At 55.0% G+C, this 18742-nt stretch overlaps 4 protein-coding genes across 16 annotated transcripts in view; 2 read left to right on the top strand and 2 right to left on the bottom strand.

The window, feature by feature from the left end:
* NSD1 (nuclear receptor binding SET domain protein 1) overlaps nt 1–6428 on the top strand; it is a 126462-nt gene extending 120034 nt beyond the window's left edge. For 10 of the 11 annotated variants that reach the window (XM_074350221.1, XM_074350226.1, XM_074350223.1 and 7 more), the window contains one exon: nt 45–6428. In XM_074350221.1, the coding sequence (XP_074206322.1) occupies nt 45–1672 (1628 nt within the window). In that variant the 3' untranslated portion in view covers nt 1673–6428. The remainder of the gene's footprint in view (nt 1–44) is intronic. The other variant, XR_012501534.1, reaches the window with a different exon arrangement.
* RAB24 (RAB24, member RAS oncogene family) lies at nt 4820–9837 on the bottom strand. Of its 2 annotated transcripts, XR_012501535.1 has the most exons (10): nt 9331–9837; nt 9179–9247; nt 8889–8967; nt 8713–8780; nt 8527–8626; nt 8309–8359; nt 8107–8169; nt 7755–8006; nt 5152–5356; nt 4820–5001 (listed from the first exon to the last, which is right to left on the bottom strand). XR_012501535.1 is itself a non-coding variant. In XM_010946199.3 (8 exons), the coding sequence occupies exons 1-8, from the start codon at nt 9445–9447 to the stop codon at nt 7942–7944; spliced, it is 612 nt and encodes a 203-aa protein (XP_010944501.1). In that variant the 5' UTR covers nt 9448–9837; the 3' UTR covers nt 7652–7941. The 2 variants fall into 2 exon arrangements, 1 of the variants encoding a protein (XP_010944501.1); XM_010946199.3 differs by lacking the exons at nt 4820–5001; nt 5152–5356 and having other exon boundaries at nt 7652–8006.
* Nucleotides 9838–9939: 102 nt separating this feature from the next.
* Nucleotides 9940–13311, top strand: PRELID1 (PRELI domain containing 1). Its single transcript, XM_010946198.3, has 5 exons — nt 9940–10196; nt 10853–11078; nt 12310–12423; nt 12528–12606; nt 12819–13311. Exons 1-5 carry the CDS (start codon nt 10105–10107, stop codon nt 12965–12967), a joined length of 660 nt encoding a protein of 219 aa, XP_010944500.1. The 5' UTR covers nt 9940–10104; the 3' UTR covers nt 12968–13311.
* On the bottom strand, nt 13196–18274 carry MXD3 (MAX dimerization protein 3). Of its 2 annotated transcripts, none has more exons than XM_074350231.1 (6): nt 18074–18274; nt 17698–17803; nt 17021–17050; nt 16775–16889; nt 14151–14334; nt 13196–13557 (listed from the first exon to the last, which is right to left on the bottom strand). In XM_074350231.1, exons 1-6 carry the CDS (start codon nt 18141–18143, stop codon nt 13196–13198), a joined length of 867 nt encoding a protein of 288 aa, XP_074206332.1. In that variant the 5' UTR covers nt 18144–18274. The 2 variants fall into 2 exon arrangements, with proteins under 2 accessions (XP_074206332.1, XP_010944499.2); XM_010946197.3 differs by lacking the exon at nt 13196–13557 and adding an exon at nt 13572–14067.
* Between the last annotated feature and the right edge of the window lie 468 nt (nt 18275–18742).

Below are 18742 nucleotides of genomic sequence, written 5' to 3'. Positions count from 1 at the left end.
ACGTCTTGTTTTCCTAAGCCTTTGTTTCACGCCTGTGTTTCCAGGGAAATGGGAGTGCCCTTGGCATCAGTGTGACGTCTGCGGGAAGGAAGCGGCCTCCTTCTGTGAGATGTGCCCCAGCTCCTTTTGCAAGCAGCACCGGGAAGGCATGCTCTTCATCTCCAAACTGGACGGGCGCCTGTCTTGTACTGAGCATGACCCCTGTGGGCCCAACCCTCTGGAACCTGGGGAGATCCGTGAGTATGTACCTCCCCCGGTACCGCTGTCTCCAAGCCCGAGCGCTCGCCTGGCAGAGCAGTCACCAGGAGCGGCTGCTCAGGGGCCCAGGACGTCGGACAAGCCATCTGCTGACACCAACCAGACGCTGTCGCTGTCCAAAAAAGCTCTGGCAGGGACTTGTCAGAGGCCGCCGCTGCCTGAAAGACCTGACAGAACTGACCCCAGGCCCCAGCCTGTGGACAGGGTCAGGGGCCTTGCTGGGTCAGGGACCAAACCCCAGCCTTTGGTATCCAGCCAGAAGCCACTGGACAGGCCACCTGCAGTGGCAGGACCAAGACCCCAGCTGTCTGACAAACCCTCTCCGGTGACTGGCCCAAGCTCCTCGCCCTCAGTCAGGTCCCAACCACTGGAAAGACCTCTGGGAACAGCTGACCCAAGGCTGGATAAATCCATAGGTGCTGCCAGCCCAAGGCCACAGTCGCTGGAGAAAACCCCAGTCTCTTCTGGCCTGAGACTCCCACCACCAGAGAGACTGCTAGTCACCAGCAGTCCCAAACCCCAGACTTTAGACAGGCCCCCTGAGAAATCCCATGCCTCTCTGTCCCAGAGACTTCCACCTCCTGACAAAGTGCTGTCAGCTGTGGTCCAGACCCTGGTAGCTAAAGAAAAAGCGCTGAGGCCCGTGGACCAGAACACTCAGTCAAAGAATAGAGCTGCTTTGGTTATGGACCTCATAGACCTAACTCCTCGCCAGAAGGATCGGGCAGCTTCTCCCCGTGAGGTCGCACCACAGGCTGATGAGAAGATGTCAGTGTTGGAGTCGAGCTCGTGGCCTGCCAGCAAAGGTCTGGGGCAGATGCCGCGAGCTGTTGAGAGAGGCAGTGTATCAGATCCTGTCCTCCAGCCACCAGGCAAAGCTGTGGCTGCTTCGGAGCACTCCTGGAAAGCTGTTAAATCACTCACCCAGGCCAGACTTCTTTCTCAGTCCCCTGCCAAGGCTTTTTTATATGAGCCAGCAACTCAGGCCTCAGGAAGAGCACCTGCAGGGGCTGAGCAGACCCCAGGGCCTCCCAGCCAAGCACCAGGCCTGGTGAAGCAGGTGAAGCAGATGGCCGGGGGCCAGCAACTACCTGGACTTGCTGCCAGGAGTGGGCAGTCCTTCAGGCCTCTTGGGAAGGCCTCATCCTCCCTCTCCACGGAAGAGAAGAAGTTGGCAACCACAGATCAGAGTCCCTGGGCCCTGGGAAAGGCCTCACCAGGGCCAGGGTTCTGGCCCATGGTGGCTGGGCAGACACTGGCTCAATCTTGCTGGTCCTCCGGGAGCACACAGACATTGGCACAGACTTGCTGGTCTCTTGGACGAGGGCAAGACCCTAAACCAGAGCAAAGTACACTTCCAGCTCTTAACCAGGCTCCTTCCAGTCACAAGTGTGCAGAGTCAGAACAGAAATAATAACCAGTAAATGTCACATGACCAGACCAGCTGACCCCAGGGTCTTTGGGGAAGGGAAATCTTTCTTTTTCCCCTCTTAAAAAACAGACAGACCCCCAACACTTTTACACTGTTATTCTTTCCTTACATCCCAACACTCAGAACTCTCGTGACATTAGCCAGTGGGGGCTTGTGGTTGTGTGAACCATGTATGGGAGTCCAAGTGGGCCCTGGCCAAGGAGACAGACAGACTCGGGTCTCTTTCCCCCAACCTTTACTCGTGGTCAACTTGAAATAAAGAGTCCACTCTGGAGTCAAGCATGGGATTCAATTCGGCTGGTCAGGTTGGAAGGTAGAGGGGCTCTCAAAGCTATTTCTGTAGCCCTACAGAGCTCCACTGAGGGTACCTTGGGTGGAACTGACATCCATTCAAACCGGTGGTGATTTCTTGAGCATTCACGTGTGGTAGGCCTGGTGCTAGTCACTGGCAGGAGATCCACAGATAAGTAAGACCTGATCCCTGGGAGCCTAACATGCCTGCCTGGGTTCCCAGGTGGTTTTTAAGAACCTTTGACCAGGAAGTAACAGGAAGTTTGAGGGGTTCTGGTCTCCAGACTCATTCTGTGATGTCCTTTGTGGCCCCGGAAGTGGTTGTTTTGAGTGTCTCCTGGTCAGGTGTGCACGTGTGCGTTTTTACCTGTGTGCACTCGTGCGGAGGTCTCCTCTATGGTTGGGTGGGGGCTGCATCAAAGCCAATTGGGGCTCTTGGCTGGGCAGCCGCTGCTGCTTCTGTCTGGGCGCTACAGAGTCTGAAGTCTGTCCTTGGCAGAACAGCTGGCTGGGGGCTGGGCTTCATGAGGACATAGCTTTCCCTCAGTATAAGAAGGCAACTGGCAAGCTTACCTTTCTTTTCTACGAATTTTCTTCCTTTTACATCAACCCACCCCATGCCTGTCCCCCAAACACTCAGGTGCTTTCAGATTTCAGAGTCTCGGGCAGTGGACCTAGGGAATCTCTGGCAAGCTCTGGGCTAGATCCACCACCAGCTCAGGGAGAGTGCCAGGTCCTGATGCGGTATTACTTCTCTCCTGACCCTTGGACCTCCTACCTGAACGGAGGGAGTCTTCTTCTCTAGTGGATTCTACCACCCTCTCCCTGGGAAATGCTGCGCTCTGTACTGAGTGCACCTCCTGCTGACCTAGTTCAAAGGCAAGCCAGACCCTTCCCCTGTGACTGGCAAGGTGTGGTGTTCAGAGCAATGTCCAGTGTGAGAGATGACTCCTCATAACTGCTGATTATCTGTTACTGCTGCCCTGAGCTGGGGCCCAAGGGCTGGGAATCTGTTGGTGCTACCCTGCCCTACCAGTCACCCAGCTCACTGACTGCCGACAGGAAGTGCTGTTTGGCCAGTTCCTTCCCGTTTACCCACCCCTCTTTGTCCCTAGACCAAACATGTTTACCTCTATGCTTTGCCAACTTAGCCAGCAGCTTTAGCCAACAGGACGTCTCCTGGCCATTCTGTCTCAGTTATGGCTTTTACACCCTCCACAGAATTCTGTATTTCGTCCCAATTTCCTCCTGAGTTTCTATTGAGGTTACCCCCATCATTTCTAAGGAGGGAACAATAGCTGTTATAGAAGCATTTGCGCTTTATATAAAGATTTTAAAAAGAATTTGCTTTTATTTCCCAAAGTCTGTCTCTGGGGTTGAGACACTTGAACTCAGGCAGAGGCACGAGGCTGGGCAGGGCTGCCCTGAGTTGAGGGGCCAATTCCTGCATCTCACTTAGACCTCGGAATCTCCTCTGTAAATTCCACCTGCCTAGTTCTCCCCTTTCGTCCTCTCTCTCTTCCCACATCATCAGAGAGGAAAAGCTCTTTGTTCAAGAGGAAGAGAAAACAAAGCATCTTATTTTCTTTTAAAAAAAATTTTAAACCATGGAAAAGATATTTTTAAAGAAATTCACCCAGAACATGAAAGTTCATTATATTAAGTATTTATCATGTGTGAAAATAAGTATATAACTGCAGCTAGTAGGTCCCTCTCCCTGCTCTTAGGTTGTATGAGTAGGGTTTGCGTGGTGCCAGTCCTGTGCCCTTTTCTCTCCTGTCATCTGTAGTGATCAGAAAAAGATACCGCACTGCACTGTCACAACCTCTTTTCACTATGTTGTGTGTTAAATTACCGTAGCTCTTTGTTTCATGAAATAAACTGTGAATTTGGGGGGGGGGGTGCAGGCTATGTAAACATTTTAAGTGGAGAAGTTTGATCCTGAAGTAGCTTCTCTGAAGTAGGCTTTGGTAGGTAAATGACTTGACAGCCGCTCTGGATATGTCTCACAGGACAGGAGGGAGTGAGGGAACAGTGGGCCACTTCATGGATTTTTTCAGTTTTTTTCCATTCTCCCCCATTCACTGGAAGCTTCCTTCCAACCCTGCCTGGGAAACAACTTCTGAACTGTGCTTGGTTTGGGAGTAGTTCTTTATTTAAATGGATTGACAGCCAGGCTCTCCTGAGGGCCACTGAGAGACTCTTAGGTTGATTGGAAATTAGACATTCAACTCTCAGGCCCACTGACAGCAGCATCTGATGCTAGATTGTTAACTTCATAAAAGTAGTCACTGTACAGTTAGAAGCAGAGTCAGAAGGACTTTCAGGAAGTGAGACTCTTGCGTGACAGTGTGGGAGGAGCCTTTGCGGATTCTCCTAAAGCCTCTACTGAGACCTTTTCTCCAGGGCTGTGAACTAGCAGTTAAAAGGAAATCTTTACTCTTAGAAACTCTTCAATTTGTGCAGGATGGTATTTTGGCATTTGGCCAAGTGCTTGGAAATCAGGACTTTAGTAGGAGAGCCTAGCCTGCCTTATGCAAGCCTGTCCCCCAGGAAGCCTTTCTGAGAGGGGAGCCAGCGCTTCCATAGCTAGCTAGAGAACTAATCTCTCTCCTAGCCCCGTTAAGTCAGAAAAAAATGATGGAAACTGTTGAAATTTGAATTTAAAGCCTCCTTTGTTTTTCTACTGGAGCAAACGCGTCCTAGTAGCAGAACAGTTGTCACTGTTACCCAAGCATCCAAGGTTTTAAATGTCTGCTTCCCCCTGAGGCGACTCAGCTTGAAGTGATTGAAATCACTGCGTTGATCCTCTTCTGAACAACTGCTATGTCTACATCATTAGCATTGATGAAAATAATTATTTTATTATTTACATCCTCCACCCCACACTGCAGTCGGGGCATGAAGTGCATCAGCGGTCCTTTCCCAGGCTTGGCAGTGTCTACTCACTGGAGCTGGACTCCCAGGTTGCCTTGTGAGGACAGAGTGGCAGGAAGGAAATCTGGTCCTGGCAGCTTCCCCTGTGGAGAAGAATCAGGAGAGCACTAAATGTGGATGGATTTTTTTTTTCCCTCAGCAACTATAAAGCTGGTTTTCTAAGGCTTTGGGGGGAGACTGTCATCCTCTCTGGGTTTGTCAGCCAGGAGATCAGAGTAGCCCAGTGTCCTCACCTCTTTGAGATCATGGCAAGGAAGGAGCTGCCACAAGCTCCTTTTCCTGCTGAAGGATGTTGGAGCTGTTCCCATGTGTTAGACTTTCTGGACCACTTAGAGCTAGGTAGCTGCTGCATGAGACCTCGATTGGCTGTGGCCAGTTAGCTCTCTGCCGAGCTTCTTAGGGCTAGTGCAGCAGGGCCAGAGGTTGCTGTAGTGTAAACTGAAAAAAAGAACAGGTAATTGTTTTGCGCACACATACGAAACGTAATGATGGTGCTAATTTCCTGGTATAAATAAGCACTGCCAGGTGTTGAGGGAGCGGGGACTTGAGAAGCTAAGGCTCCTGTGTGGGAGGAAGAGATCTTAGGTAGAACGGTTTCTTTGAGGCTTGAATGGAGAAGGAGAAGATAGAGCCTTGGTGAATCCTGCGCTCGACCCTGGAGTGGTCTGGTGCAGTCCAAAGGAGGAAGAGATGCTGTCTCCGGATGAGGGCGGCTGTTGAGTTTCTCAGGGCTGGTGTCACCTTGTCCGTAGCCTCCGTCCACACTGCCTGATCAGGTTGGTAGAGAGCTCCAGGTGGGGTCTCCCTCGGCTACCTTCTGCCCCTCTCTACCTCTTCCACGCTCATGGGAGCCTCTCTGCTGCTTATGAAGATTAAGGGGAATATTTCTTAAGGAAGTGGAAAGAGTTTATTTTAATTAGAAATCCACAGCCTGGAAGAAATGTTTCCTATCAACATAAGCAAAAACAGCACATGTTAAACTCCTACATGGTCCCTTGTCGAGAGCTACTTTCCCATGACTCTCAAAACATCAGGCTGTTGAGGGGCCTCAGGTGTAACACTCTGGAAATTGAGCAAAACGTTGCAGACAGGAAGCGAATCCAGGGAGGAGGAGCAGAAATGAATGGTTCTGGTGCTTTAGACTTCCAGGGTAGGGGCAGACAGCAGGCGGTCTCTAGTCTGAGGTGGGTGCTGCCTGTGTGTGCATGTAGGTGAGCGTGTTGAGGATGGGCGAGTGCAGCACACACGGCGATCATGGAGGAGCAGCTTTCTAGGTCTTGGCAAAGAAGCAAGCTGACAGTAGAGATCTACCTTTATATTTTTAAGAAAGGGGCAGAGGGGGTGTTAGCCGAGGTCCATCACTTTTTGCACCCCCCCTAGATTGTCAGCTGTAAGTGAAACTTAGTGAAAAAGAGGGGAGCCCTGTGCTAGGAGTCCCCATAAACATGTACTGTAATTCTTTGTATATAGAAAAAAAATTACTGTAAAGTAAAGTTTAACTTTACTCTTATGGCCCTTGCCCTGTGTTTTGTTTTGTTGTCCGTGGGGAGATGTAGCCTAACAGGAGGGAGGATGGGTTTGGGGTGAGAGCAGAAGCCAGCCCCTGAGATAGTTCCCAGGTGGGGACACGCTGGAGCTGAGCCCTTCCTCCAAGCACTTCGTGGGAGTGCGGTGTGTTTCCTGCCACAGCCACAGCTGCTGAAATGTCTTTCTGCTGCTTTTGGGAGTGGCTGGTGTCAGTTTCAGTCCCTACACAGGAAGCCTCCATTACCCACTAAGGAAGAGTATTTTGAGGAATTGGTTTTTTAAAAGGAAGTGGAACCAAAGCACTTTCTGAGTGTGAGTCTGACCATCTTGACCAAGTTTTTAGTTTTTTCAGAGGCAGGTGCTGAGCACCGCAGAGGACCCAGCCCAGGCCTAAAATGGGAAAGCAGAGGCAAAGGAGCTGAGCCTCCCATGGCAGAAAGGGCTGCCTAATGCTTCCCTTTTGGTTGAACAGGAACGTCTGATCTTTCAGGAATATCGGGACCTCTGAGACTCAGAAATACACTTTCAGGGAACCCTGGGAGTCTGCTTCCCCCTTGTGACCCGGGCCTGAACTTCTTGCCCCAGGGAAGAGTATGGGAAGACAAGCATTTAGTCCTACGGTTACTTTTCACCCATGATCGTCACAGTGCTGGGTAGTTGTCACCTCGTTTTACAGATGAGAAACAGGCCAAGTTTAAGGTCCCTTTTGTAAGTAGTTCAGTTGGATCCTAATGTAGATCTGTCAGACCTTTATAAGTCTTGCAGAACCTATTTTTTCTATTAAGCCACACTACAGGGTGCTGCTGGGAAGCTTAGGATCCGAGCCACAGGCATGACTCATGGACCTAGACATGACAGAGATGCAGTAGAGCCAGCCAGTCTGAGGTAAAAGAGCTTGACCTTCTGATCTCTGGATACCACTTCAGTGCTTTCCTTGCTCTTCTTAGCACCAAGAAGGAATTGGGAGCTTTGCACTGCCCCAGCCCCAGCTTCTTGCCCTATCTTTGCCCCCACTAAAGAATGGGGAAAGGTCCCTTTTGTTTCTTCATTATCTCAGCTGCAACCCTGGGGTGAAGCTACTTGGTTTTCAAAGAAAAGTAGAGCTGGAAAGAGCCTTAATACAGGAAGGGAGGCCAGCCAGGTGGCCCCAGAAAGTACTAGGTGTCTTGACACCCAATCCACACAGCAGGGAAAGGGGCTGAGTGATTCACAGTGCAGTGATTTTATTTACAAATCAGAAGCCACTTAAATAATCTGCAGACACAAGTGCTGTCCAGGGCAGAAGCCTGGGGTCCAAATCAGCCCTTACCCTCCTTGTGCCCATCAGTCAGCCCAATGCTGCCTCCGTTCCACGGGCCAGCACAGGCAGGTGTCACGTCTGCTGCCATGGGGACCAGGGGTAGCTCAGATGTTTAGTCACCCAAACCCAGGTAAAAGGTACGTCCAGCCTCTCTGGGGGAATTCCTTTAATTCCCCCAGGCCAGGTGAGTGGTGACTCAGTGATGACAACAGCTGTAGAAGTAGGGGTTTGCCTTCTGGCCCAGGTCCACGCCCTTGTCCTCTGTCAGAGAGAGAAGTGGCAGCTCAGCATCATTCTGTTGGGGGATCAAAGAAGCCATGGGCCTAGAGGAAGTCTCCACAGGGGCCAGGGAGGGACACACCTGTCATCACCTGGAAGGCGGCCACACTGACATAGTCCTCTGCCACTTTCTGGAAGAGCTCGTCTGGCAGGAAACAGGACCATCAGTGAGGACCAGATGCCAGTAGCCCTGGTCATCACCTAGTAACCCAGCTCTCTAGGCTCTTCAGTGCCTCCTCCGGTGCCCCTGCCTGTTCTGCTCTGAGACCCAGGGCAGCACTCACCCACACTCTGGCCTGTCTTGCTGGAAGTTTCAAAGAGCTGAGCTTTGATATCTGTAAAGAGAAGTGACTAAAGCCTCATACCCGAGAATCAAATGGACACAGACAAAAGGGCAGGCTAGCACTACAGGGAATCTGGCAATAGGCAAGGCTGTCTCTGTTTCCTGTGACCCACCCAGTCACGTCCCTCCCCCACCCCCAGGGAGCTGAGGAGCAGCTACTGTCTGCATAGTCCTGGACGTCGTGGAAGTCCACACGTCGACGCCGCCTGTCCTCCTCCAGCAGGTCACTCTTGGTGCCACACAAGTAGATCTGACAGCCCTGAAGCAGAAGACAAGGTTAGGGTCACCCCCTTGAACCACCAGACCCCCAGCCCCTGCCTGGTCTGGTGAGGTCGGGCCACCTACCTCCTCTAGGTTGCGCAGTTCCTTCACCCAGAACTTTGCCCGTTCAAAGCTGCTGCTGTCTGTCAGGTCTTGGTATGAGACGCGCAGGAAACACAACCAAGGGTCAGGGGCTGTTCTGAAGGGCCAGCCTGCACCCACCCCTTCTTGTCTGAGGAACAGGCTAAAACCCTCCTTACCATAGCAGACGATGGCAGCCTTGGCGCCCCGATAGTAGATTCGGCTCATGGCCTCATAGCGCTCAGATCCTGCTGTGTCCTGGAGGGCAGGGGGAGGCTCAGCACTGACCTGAGTTACTGAGCTACTCCCCAGTACTGCAAACTAATATCACGTCCTCCAGACCCCCGTTTTTAAACTGGAGTCTAGAGAAGAGAAACAGCCTCTATGAGGCCACGACTCAGCCAGTAATAGGCAGGACCCACGACTCCAGGAACGGGTTTTTCCAGGACTACTTGCCCAGAGAACTTACCCAAATACCCAAAGTCACCGTCCGGTCTCCGACGGACATCACCTTGGCCACGAAGGCGGCCCCAATGGTCTGCAACCCGGAGGAAGCGATCAGGGCCGCGGGTGCGGGCTAGCCCCCTCCCACCCGGGCCAGACCCCGCCGGGCGCACTCACGTTCTGATAGGGCCCCACCAGGAAGCGGTCGTGCACGTATCGCTCCACCAGGCTGGTCTTGCCCACGTACTCCTTGCCCAGCATCACCACCTTGACGTCCACGCGCTGCCCGCTCATGCTCCCGGGGCAGCCTCACCCGCGTCAGGGTCCTGAGCGGGGGCAGGAGGCAAACCCAGATCTCCGCTCCGACAGGCAGTGCCCAAGCCTCAGTCCCCGACCCCAGGCGCCAACCTACGCCTCCAGGCGCCGCGATGAGCTAGAGCGACGGCAGCGCCTCCGTGTGCTCCAGCTCTCCGGCTCCGGGCGCTGCTCCTAACCCGGGGCGGCCTGGGAGCGCGCGGGGCAGCGCCCTCAACGGCGCCGCACGCCGCCTAGCTCGCTCGCTCAGCCACTCGCTCGCCAACCCGGCTTAGGGACCGCTCAGCGCGGATGCCCCACCGTGCCAGAGGGCCCTCCAACCCGGCCACGGCCCGCAGCACCGCGACTCCCGCGGGGGTGGGGGGTGGGGTGAGGTGGGGGTGGGCAGAGGGCGAGGGGCGGGGCCGCGGGTCACGCGGGCAGACGCCGGAAGGGGTGGGTACTGAGCAGCGGCGCCGGAAGTGGCGAGCGGCCTGACAATTCCTCATGGCGGCGGCGGCTGGTTGGGTGCGGCGCGGTGGTGACTGAGCTGCTAGCCGGGCGGGCGAGCGTCGAGCTCCAGCCTGGCCTCCGCGTGCACCTCGGGCTCCGCACCCCTGATGCTGCGCGGGTGCTGAGCCCGCCCCGGCCGGGACGATGGTGAAGTATTTCCTGGGCCAGAGCGTGCTCCGGAGTTCCTGGGACCAAGTATTCGCCGCCTTTTGGCAGCGGTACCCGAATCCCTATAGGTATGTGGCTCTGGAAGGAGCAACCGTCCCACCTCTCTGTTTGGAGATAGAAGTGTGGGACCGGGAAATACTCGACTTCGGGTCCTAGGTGGGGGAGTCGCCGGAACCGTGGCGACCGTGTGTTTAGGGCAAGAGGACCCTTTTGGGGAAGCGGCCAGGCTAGGCATGCAAGGTATTGGAAGGAGGCTGGGCCTGGGCAGTGGTTTGCTGGAGGCCCTGGTTCAAAGTTCATCTCAGGCTGGTGAGACAGGAAGAGGCGGCGGCACAGGCGTTCTGGAGGGATCTTGGGGTTGGAAATCCATGCGCTTGCCTCCTTCTCTTGGAAGAGGTGGCGGTACAGCAGTTGCGAGGGGATCTTAGGGTTGGAAATCCATGCGCTTGCCTACTTCTCTGCCCGTGACGCTCTCCAGTGGTGTAATAAATCATGAGGTCTTGCCCTGCTTGAAGGCCCAGGAATCCAGGTCAGCCAAGGGCGGAAATTGGAATTTGCCCTGGGATAGGCTCGAGGGACTCTAGTTCAGGTCGAAGCCACAGCACAGATGACTGCGAGTTTGGAGGAAGGCATGGCCATTCTGGGCTTGGAGGCTCCAGGTGAGAATCCCAACAGTCTCTACAGGCCAGGCTCCTGAGGGTCACCTTCACTCTGACACCTGCAGCAAACATGTCTTGACGGAAGACATAGTGCACCGGGAGGTGACCCCTGACCAGAAGCTCCTGTCCCGGCGACTCCTGACCAAGACGAACAGGATGCCCCGCTGGGCTGAGCGACTGTTTCCTGCCAATGTTGCTCACTCAGTGTACATCCTGGAGGATTCTATTGTGGACCCACAGAACCAGACCATGACCACCTTCACCTGGAACATCAACCACGCCCGGCTGATGGTGAGACCCCTCTCTCTTGGCCCTCCCAATAGTGGATCGCTCCAGCTACATGTGTCTAGGGGGCCACGAAGGAGCTTTTACTATCCAAGCAGATCCAGGTTACAGAGAAGTGATGACTCTAGGACTCTAGAGTACAAACTCAGATGATCTTTTTAGCTGGTCAGCTTCTTTAGACTCATTCATACATTGGAGGAGGGTTACCTGTTTTATAGAGTTGTTGCAAGTGATGAATGCAAAGCATTCACCTGGCATTTGTGTAGGCTGGGCCACAGGAGTGATGCTGAGGAGGGGAAGTGGTGATTTTGAGACAGGAATCCATCGAGCCATAAGGGTGCCTTGGATGTGCATCAGAGGGGAGTGGATCTGGGCCCCAGATCCCACATTATCTAGAGGAGTCTTATCTGTCTTGCGTAATGGATTTCTGCCTGAGGTTTGGGTGGAAAGGGGTTCCACATAGCTTTGATTTCTTGCCTTTAAAAAGTTTGAAAGCCCATCGTTTAGTTTCAGGAACATTCTGCAATATCTTCTCACATGTGAATAGCCTGAAAGCTTTCAGAGAACTCTCATTCTCTTTCTCAGCTAATCTTCACAGTAACAAGGTTAGTTGGGTATTACTCTCTGTCCTGCAAAGAGGAAAGTGAAGTTCAGAGTGAGTAGGCACCTTAATGCTTTGCCCCAGAGTTATCTGAGGACCTCACAGCTGCTGCCCTGAGGCACTACCTGTGTTTTGTAAATTACCCAGACCTGCAGCTGTGAGAAATCTCTTCCAGTGCCCCTGTGATGCCTGCCTTTTAAGTGTTCCTCTTGGTCCATTTTCTCCTCCCTGATAATGAGAGCTGTGGTGATTGTTAGATTTCCATTTTTATTTGAACTGCAGGAAGCTCAAGGGCCAACGTGTGTGGAAGGCAGGCTAAAAATACCATGCATGTCTTAGACGTAAAGGTACAAAACAAAATCCAGGGCCAGGATGGAGCTGGAAGGTCCTCTGCTGCTCCCAAGAGTCCATGTGCCTTTTAGTTTGAAGGGTCAAAGGAGAGGTTTTTAGAGAGCAAACTGACTTTTAATGTTATTACTCTCTTCCTAAAGTACAGCTTGGAAATTCACTAAGGGAAGGGAATAGGTTTGCATTTTATTGCTTCCTCTAGTGAAAAGAGGCAGGGGATCAAATTGATGTGCAAGGAGGCAAATTGAAAGACTCACATGGTTATGGTTGGCCTGTCTGCCTGCACAGATGGTGGAGGAACGATGTGTTTACTGTGTGAACTCTGATAACAGTGGCTGGACCGAAATCCGCCGGGAAGCCTGGGTCTCCTCTAACTTATTTGGCGTCTCCAGAGCTGTCCAGGTGAGCAACGTTGCAGGGGTATGGGGGCCCAAGGCATATGGCACAGGGTCGGGGCTAGTTGTCAGTGGGCAGCTCAGAATCCTTCCCCTCTCATCTTTTGCCAGGAATTTGGTCTCGCCCGGTTCAAAAGCAACGTGACCAAGACTATGAAGGGTTTTGAATACATCTTGGCCAAGCTGCAAGGTGAGGGCTGTGGGCACAGACAGAGGCCAGGGTCATGTCCTAGCTGCTGGCTGGAGCCTGGGGCTGTCACCACCCCAGTGCAAGCCCGTCCACAACTCCTCTGTACCTGGGTATTTCCTTCAGGGCCTGGCCCACAGTGGGTGACTGCCTAGCAGGTGATTAGCTGGGTCTTCTTGGCATTCTCTGAAACCAGCCCCCACCCTTTGCTCCAGGTGAGGCCCCTCCCAAAACCCTTGTTGAAACAGCCAAGGAAGCCAAGGAGAAGGCCAAGGAGACGGCCCTGGCAGCTACAGAGAAGGCCAAGGACCTTGCCAACAAGGCCGCCACCAAGAAGCAGCAACAGCAGCAGCAGTTTGTGTAGCCCGCCCAGGCGCCAGCACAGCAGGCCACCCGTCCGCCCTGTGCCCTCCCCCCTTGTACTTTATTATTAAAAGTCAGCTTCCAGCCCCACCTGCTGTCTGGGTGGTGGGCTGGGGGTGGGTGTCCCGTTGGGCATCTCCAGTGCACCAGACCAGTGACCCACGTCCCAGCCGGGCCTGCTTGTTGACTTGCCCAGGGTCACAGCATCCAGGTGACGTGGTCATAAACGCTAGACTGTAAGCTCCAAGAGGGCAGGGACTTTTGTTTTATCCTCTGATGTGTCCCAAGTACCTGGAACAAAATCTAGTACGTAACAGGCACTCAATAAATACTTGTTGAATTCAATCAGCCCCAGCTCTGGAGTCAGAAAGCTTTGGTTCGAATCTTGACTCCACTGTTTCCTGGCTTTGGACCTCGGGCTGGTCCCCTCACTCAGCCCCAGTCCCACCGCGAAGTGGGGCAGGCGTCCTCCGAGCTGTGAGGAGGAAAGCGGCGCGCTGCCCGGCGCGGTGCAGTGTCTGTGGCAGCTACGGATCTCATTTCCTCTCGTTTGTCTGTGGCCGGGAGTTCCCCCATTTTCATCAGCCAAGACTATGCACAGGAAGTTAAGAAAGAGGCTTTTAATGAAAATACTGTACAGTACACAGGGGGCAAAGGCCGGGAGCCCTCATTTAGGAAGGAACGTGAGGGCCCAAGAGGCTTCCTGCCCCCGAGGAAAGCAGACCCAAGTGCTACAAAAAAACCAAAGACCGGGAAGGGCAGCCTGGGCCCAAGCTGCCTGCCCTGCAGGGCTCCGGGGAGGCCCGGCACCCCTTCCTAGGAGGGGTGCCGCCAGCGGGGTAGGGGGCGCCCTGTTCCCACACAAGGTCCTTGTAGTCCATTCCAATGGGAGGTGACTCCGAGCAGCCCCGGGGGCTGGGGGACGGCTCCGGCCTGGCGGAGCGGAGGGCAGTCTGAGGGCAGAGGCCACTCTGGGTGACGGGGGTCATAGCCAGGCGCCGGCGCCATGTGAGTAGCTGTGCTCCTGGCCCGCACTGAAGCCCCGCAGCAGCTCGGCCTCGCCCCCGAACACCAGGCTCTCCACGTCCACCTCCAGCTCCTCTGCGCAGGGAGGGGGCCAGTCAGGAGACCCGGGCCCCTTGGGCCCCCTGGCCCCCTCGGCCCCTCAGCCGCTGGGCACTTACCTTGGTCCGAGTCGGAGCGCTCGGAGGAGAGGCCCGAGGAGTCCAGGCTGTCGGCCCGCGGCCGCTCTCGCTCACCCGGCCCCGCCGGCCCCCGGAGCTGCTCCAGCTGCCGCCGCAGGCTCTGCTGCTTGCTGCGCAGCTTCTCCTTGAGCCGCCGGGCCCGCTGCTCCTGCTCCTCCAGCTTCTGCAGACCCCAGGGGAGCAAGGGGCTGGGGTCAGCTACCTGGGGCTCAGGCCTCGCCCCGACACCACTCGACAGCAGACTAACTGCTCCAGAGAGGGGCTCACTAGATCTGGGCCCCAGAGGGCGGCTCCCACATCCTGCAGGAAGCCGGCCCTCCTGTCCCCTGCAAATGGCCTGAGTCCTGCTAGATGGGGGGTGAGGGGAGGGCACAACCACCTCGAGGACTTCGGGGCCCAGACAAGTGCTGTGAAGGCATGGGGTGTGCTGGTGCCAGGCAGCAGGGACGGGGCGCCTGGCACACCGTGAGTGCACACCAAGGCCCGGGGAGGCGGCCGCTGCAGGTGCCAGCCAATTACTGCCACGTGGAAACAGGCCCAGTGCTGCCAGATCTCCCAATTTTTTAAAAAGAAGCAGGAAAATCAGTTTTTTTTTTTTCATGTCAAATATCCTTTTAAGTGATGCCAGCTAATTTAAATTTTTAGAAAGCTACAGACCAATCAAAGGCTACCAGCCTCTAACTCCTCACTGAGACCCTCCCAGGGCCCTGAGGCTTCAGCATTAACCCCGCCCCCACCCCCACGCTGCCGGCCCTGAGCTCCAGGGGCCGCAGGGCCGGGGTTCTCCCACCAGGGCGCTCAGTGGACAGAGCCCACATTCACTCAGCAAGAAGGGGAGAACTGGGTGAGGGGGCGTTCGGACTGGGGGTAGATGGACGGGTAGGAGCGGCCTAAGCAAGGGAGGAGGGAGCATCCAGGCCGAGGGAAACTGGGAAGAGCATCAGAAGCTCAGCTTTTTTGGTGGCGACTGTGGAAAAGACGTGACCAAAAAAGCATGCCAGTGGTAAAGCCCACGTTGTGAAGGGCCTTGAGTTTCACAGGGAGTAAGAAACTGAACCTGTCCTATCAGGAGCCATGAAAGGTTTTCAGCAGGAGGTAGACCTGGACAGATCTATGTGCTGCAAAGAACATTCTAGGGCAAGGTGGAGGACAGCCAGGTGGAAGCAAAACAGGAAGCAGGGAGTCCAGGAGAGGGGTGGCAGGGCTTCAATCCCTAGGTCCTCTGCCCATAGCCAGCCAGCACCCATGGGCACACATCTTCCCTCTGAGAACCAAACCAGGCGAACTCCATGTGAGAAACTGGAGCCCACTATCCAGCCAGGGTGTGATTCAGCCACAATGAAGGGAACACAAGCACCTATGTGACTGCAGACAGTTCCCACACCACGACGTATTTGCTGCCTGGCACATCCATCTGTCTCTGCCACAGCGCCCTGTGCCTAGAACAGGGTCTGGCAGAGCAGGCGCTCACTAGTTGAAGAAAAGAATGCAAACGAGGGTAGAGCTCAGTGCTAGAGTGCATGCTTAGCATCACAAGGTCCTGGGTTCAAACCCCAGTACCTCCATTAAGAAATAAACTAATTACCTCCTCCCCCCCAAAAAAATTAATAAATACATAAATAAACCTAATTACACCCCACTCCAAAAACAAACAAACAAAAAGAATGCAAGTCAGGAAACCTAGACCTGGGCTCTGAATCTGCCTCTCATCAGCCCAGCTGTGCCTCCATTTCTTCCTCAGTCAAAAGGCCAGGAAAATGCCTCTGTTGGTTCCAAGGTGCATCTAATCCCTACTCTGTGGGGCCGCCTTGTGCTGGAGTCAGCACACTCCACTCCCGTCCACCAGGGGGTGCTGAGCTCAGCCCTGGCAGCAGCAAGGACCCTGGGAGGGTGGGTCACTGGTGTTTTCTCCCAGCTTCCCTTATGTCTCCCAAAGCAGAGTCAGGACAGACCGCCCAGAACAGGAGGCCTTGAAGGCACAGAGGAAGAGTGAGAACCAGTCCTCTGCAGTCCAAGAGACCCTTACTTATGACTCATCCTGTCACAGACTCTTTTCAACAGCCATGCCCACCCCGTAACAGAGGAGGAAATGAAGTCCAGAGAGGCTATGTGACTTGCCCAGGGTCTCACAGTTGGGATCAAAGTAATTAATAATCTCTGTACATTATGAACATTTATTGTTTAAAGTTTAATTGTTCATAATTGTTCACTGTGCAATGTACAAGAGAACATTTATTGGAAGAACTTTTTTAAAAAAAACTTTTTTGGAGAGGAGGTAATTTGGGTTTTATTTATTTATTTATTTTAACGGCGGTACTGGGAATTGAACCCAGGACTTCGTGCGTGCTAAGTATGCGCTCTACCACTGAGCTATACCTTCCCCCACCGAAGAACTCTCTTAAGCCTCAGGACAATCCTGAGTTATTTTCTGCTTTTCTTCCTACTTAACAAATTTGGAAACTAAAAGCACAGAGAACTGTCCCATGTCACACAGTTTGGCTATGACCTCAGATCTCGCTCCCCAGTTCCACCCAGCCCCTCTCTACTACCCCTCTACATGCATCCTGGCAAGCTGGACCCAGGGCGCCGGGGTAGCACCTTACCTGGATGTGCATCCTGGCCCTGCGCAGAAGGCTCAGTGTGGTGTATCGGACACAATCAGCCCCCAGGGGCATTTGCTGCTTCAGCTGCTCCAGGCACCTCTTCAGCTGGGCCCTCCTGCAGGGGAAGGGGTCTAGAGGGCAGTGCCAGCCCAGGCTTGCTGGCCAGACAGGGGACAGCAGGGAAGAGAAGGCCAAAGGAAGGTGGTTCTTGGGGCCTGGTGCCGTCAGGGCAAGGTAAGGACTCACCTACGCTTCTCCAGTTCGTTGTGCACAGACCTGCCAAGCCAGGGAGATAGGGTGAGGGGGGTGTCACTAAATGCCCACACCCTCAATCTCAGGACTCCCAGGGGCTCAAAATTCACTACAAACATGTGCCCCAAACTAGCCCACTCTGGGGAACTTGTGTTGGCCTTAGGGGCCCAAGTCTCCAGGCAGAGATGTTAAGAGGGCCAAATGCTGAGAGAGGCCTTGCCCAGGTGACTGTGGGGTCCAAACGAGGCGCCCAGCAGCAAGCAGGAAGGGTTTCCTGGACACAGGTTCAGCTGAGCCCAGCAACACAAGTTACCCAAAATGGATAGTAGAGGGGGAGGCGCTGAAACTGGGAAGAACAGCATGTGCAAAGGGTTGAGAAGAGGAGAGAATTGCAGACAGCTGTGGGGTAAAGCGAGTGGTCTGAGATGTGGAGTGTAGAAGTGTGAGTGGAAGCAGGCCCCCATTCCAAACACATCAGGGGTACTCAAGAAATAGTCCTTGAACGAAGAGTGTGTTTGAGGTTGGGGAAAAGGCAGGAGGGGTCTGAATGCCTCCAGAGCAGGGTACCTGGTCCAGACGATGCAAGCAACAAGGAGGAAGTGGGCAGTGGAGGGGCCCCAGGAGGGACGGCGCCCATCCCCCCCATCCCCCGCTGCCCCAGCCCTCCTCACCGCCCACTGTCCAGCGAGCCAGGAGCTTGGGGGGATCCCTTCCTCCTCCTGTGGACCGGGCCCGGACTTCGGTGCGGGCACAGAGACGCGTAGCCATGCTCGGCCTCTGCCAGAGAGAGACCCCGCCCGCGTCAGCCTGGGGCTATTCCCAGCGGGCGCCCCTGGCATGGCCCGGCTAGGAAGGGGCTTTCGGCGCCAGGGCCATTTCCCCAACCCCTCCAGCCTCAATGCCCGCGGACCGTTCTCGAGTTGAGGGCGGGGGTGCCCCAGGACTACTGCCCTAAGGCCATGCATCCATCAAGTTGGAAGCCAAGACCAGCCCAGGCCCGTGTCAGGGAGGTGGCCTCCTGGAGTCTGACCAAGGGTTCTTCCTCACCTCTCTCACGGCGCTCCAGGAACTCTGCTGCCTGCAACAGAACCTGGATGTTGCTCGCCACAGGTTCCATGTCGGCCGACAGCTGGCGGCGGGCAGGCCTGGGGTGCTGGCCCGAAGAGCGGCTGCACCACTTTTGTTACAATGTAACTGACACGGTGCAACAAACACAGGCGCTCGGCCCCGCCCCCTGGACGCCCCGCCCCGGGACAGCCCAGCTCTTGGCCCCGCCCCCCTGGAACGCACCCGAGAACCGCAGCCCACCCTCCGCTAGCTCGCCCGGCCCCTCGGACTCCGGTAGGGCTGCTAGGGGCGCAGGCTCTAGGCCCGACCCTTGGACGAACTCCCGGCCTGGGGAGGTGCTGCGTTTTGCCTCTTCGTTTAGCAACCCTGCGCGGGTTATTTGGCGTCTCTGGGTCTCAGTTTCCAGTCCCGTGCTGTTGGCGAGAGCCCGGCACACAGAATGGTGCTCCGGGGGCCGGTGAACCCAGGAGGCCCCCGGCTCGGCCGCTGCACGTGGGCGCCGTGGAGGCTGGGCCGGCGGGCGCCCTCGCCCATTCGCCCATTGCCTCCTGCGGCTCACTGTCGTCATTTTCAGGGCGGGGCCTGGGGGGCCTCTGAGGCACTATTGGCTGCGCATGGCTCCGCCCTCTCCCGCCGCTGGTCAACAAG

This window comes from Camelus bactrianus, chromosome 22 (assembly GCF_048773025.1).
Source record: "Camelus bactrianus isolate YW-2024 breed Bactrian camel chromosome 22, ASM4877302v1, whole genome shotgun sequence".
Taxonomy (NCBI): domain Eukaryota; kingdom Metazoa; phylum Chordata; class Mammalia; order Artiodactyla; family Camelidae; genus Camelus; species Camelus bactrianus.
Note: the sequence above shows the minus strand (reverse complement) of the source record. Positions and strands in the feature narration are given on the sequence as shown.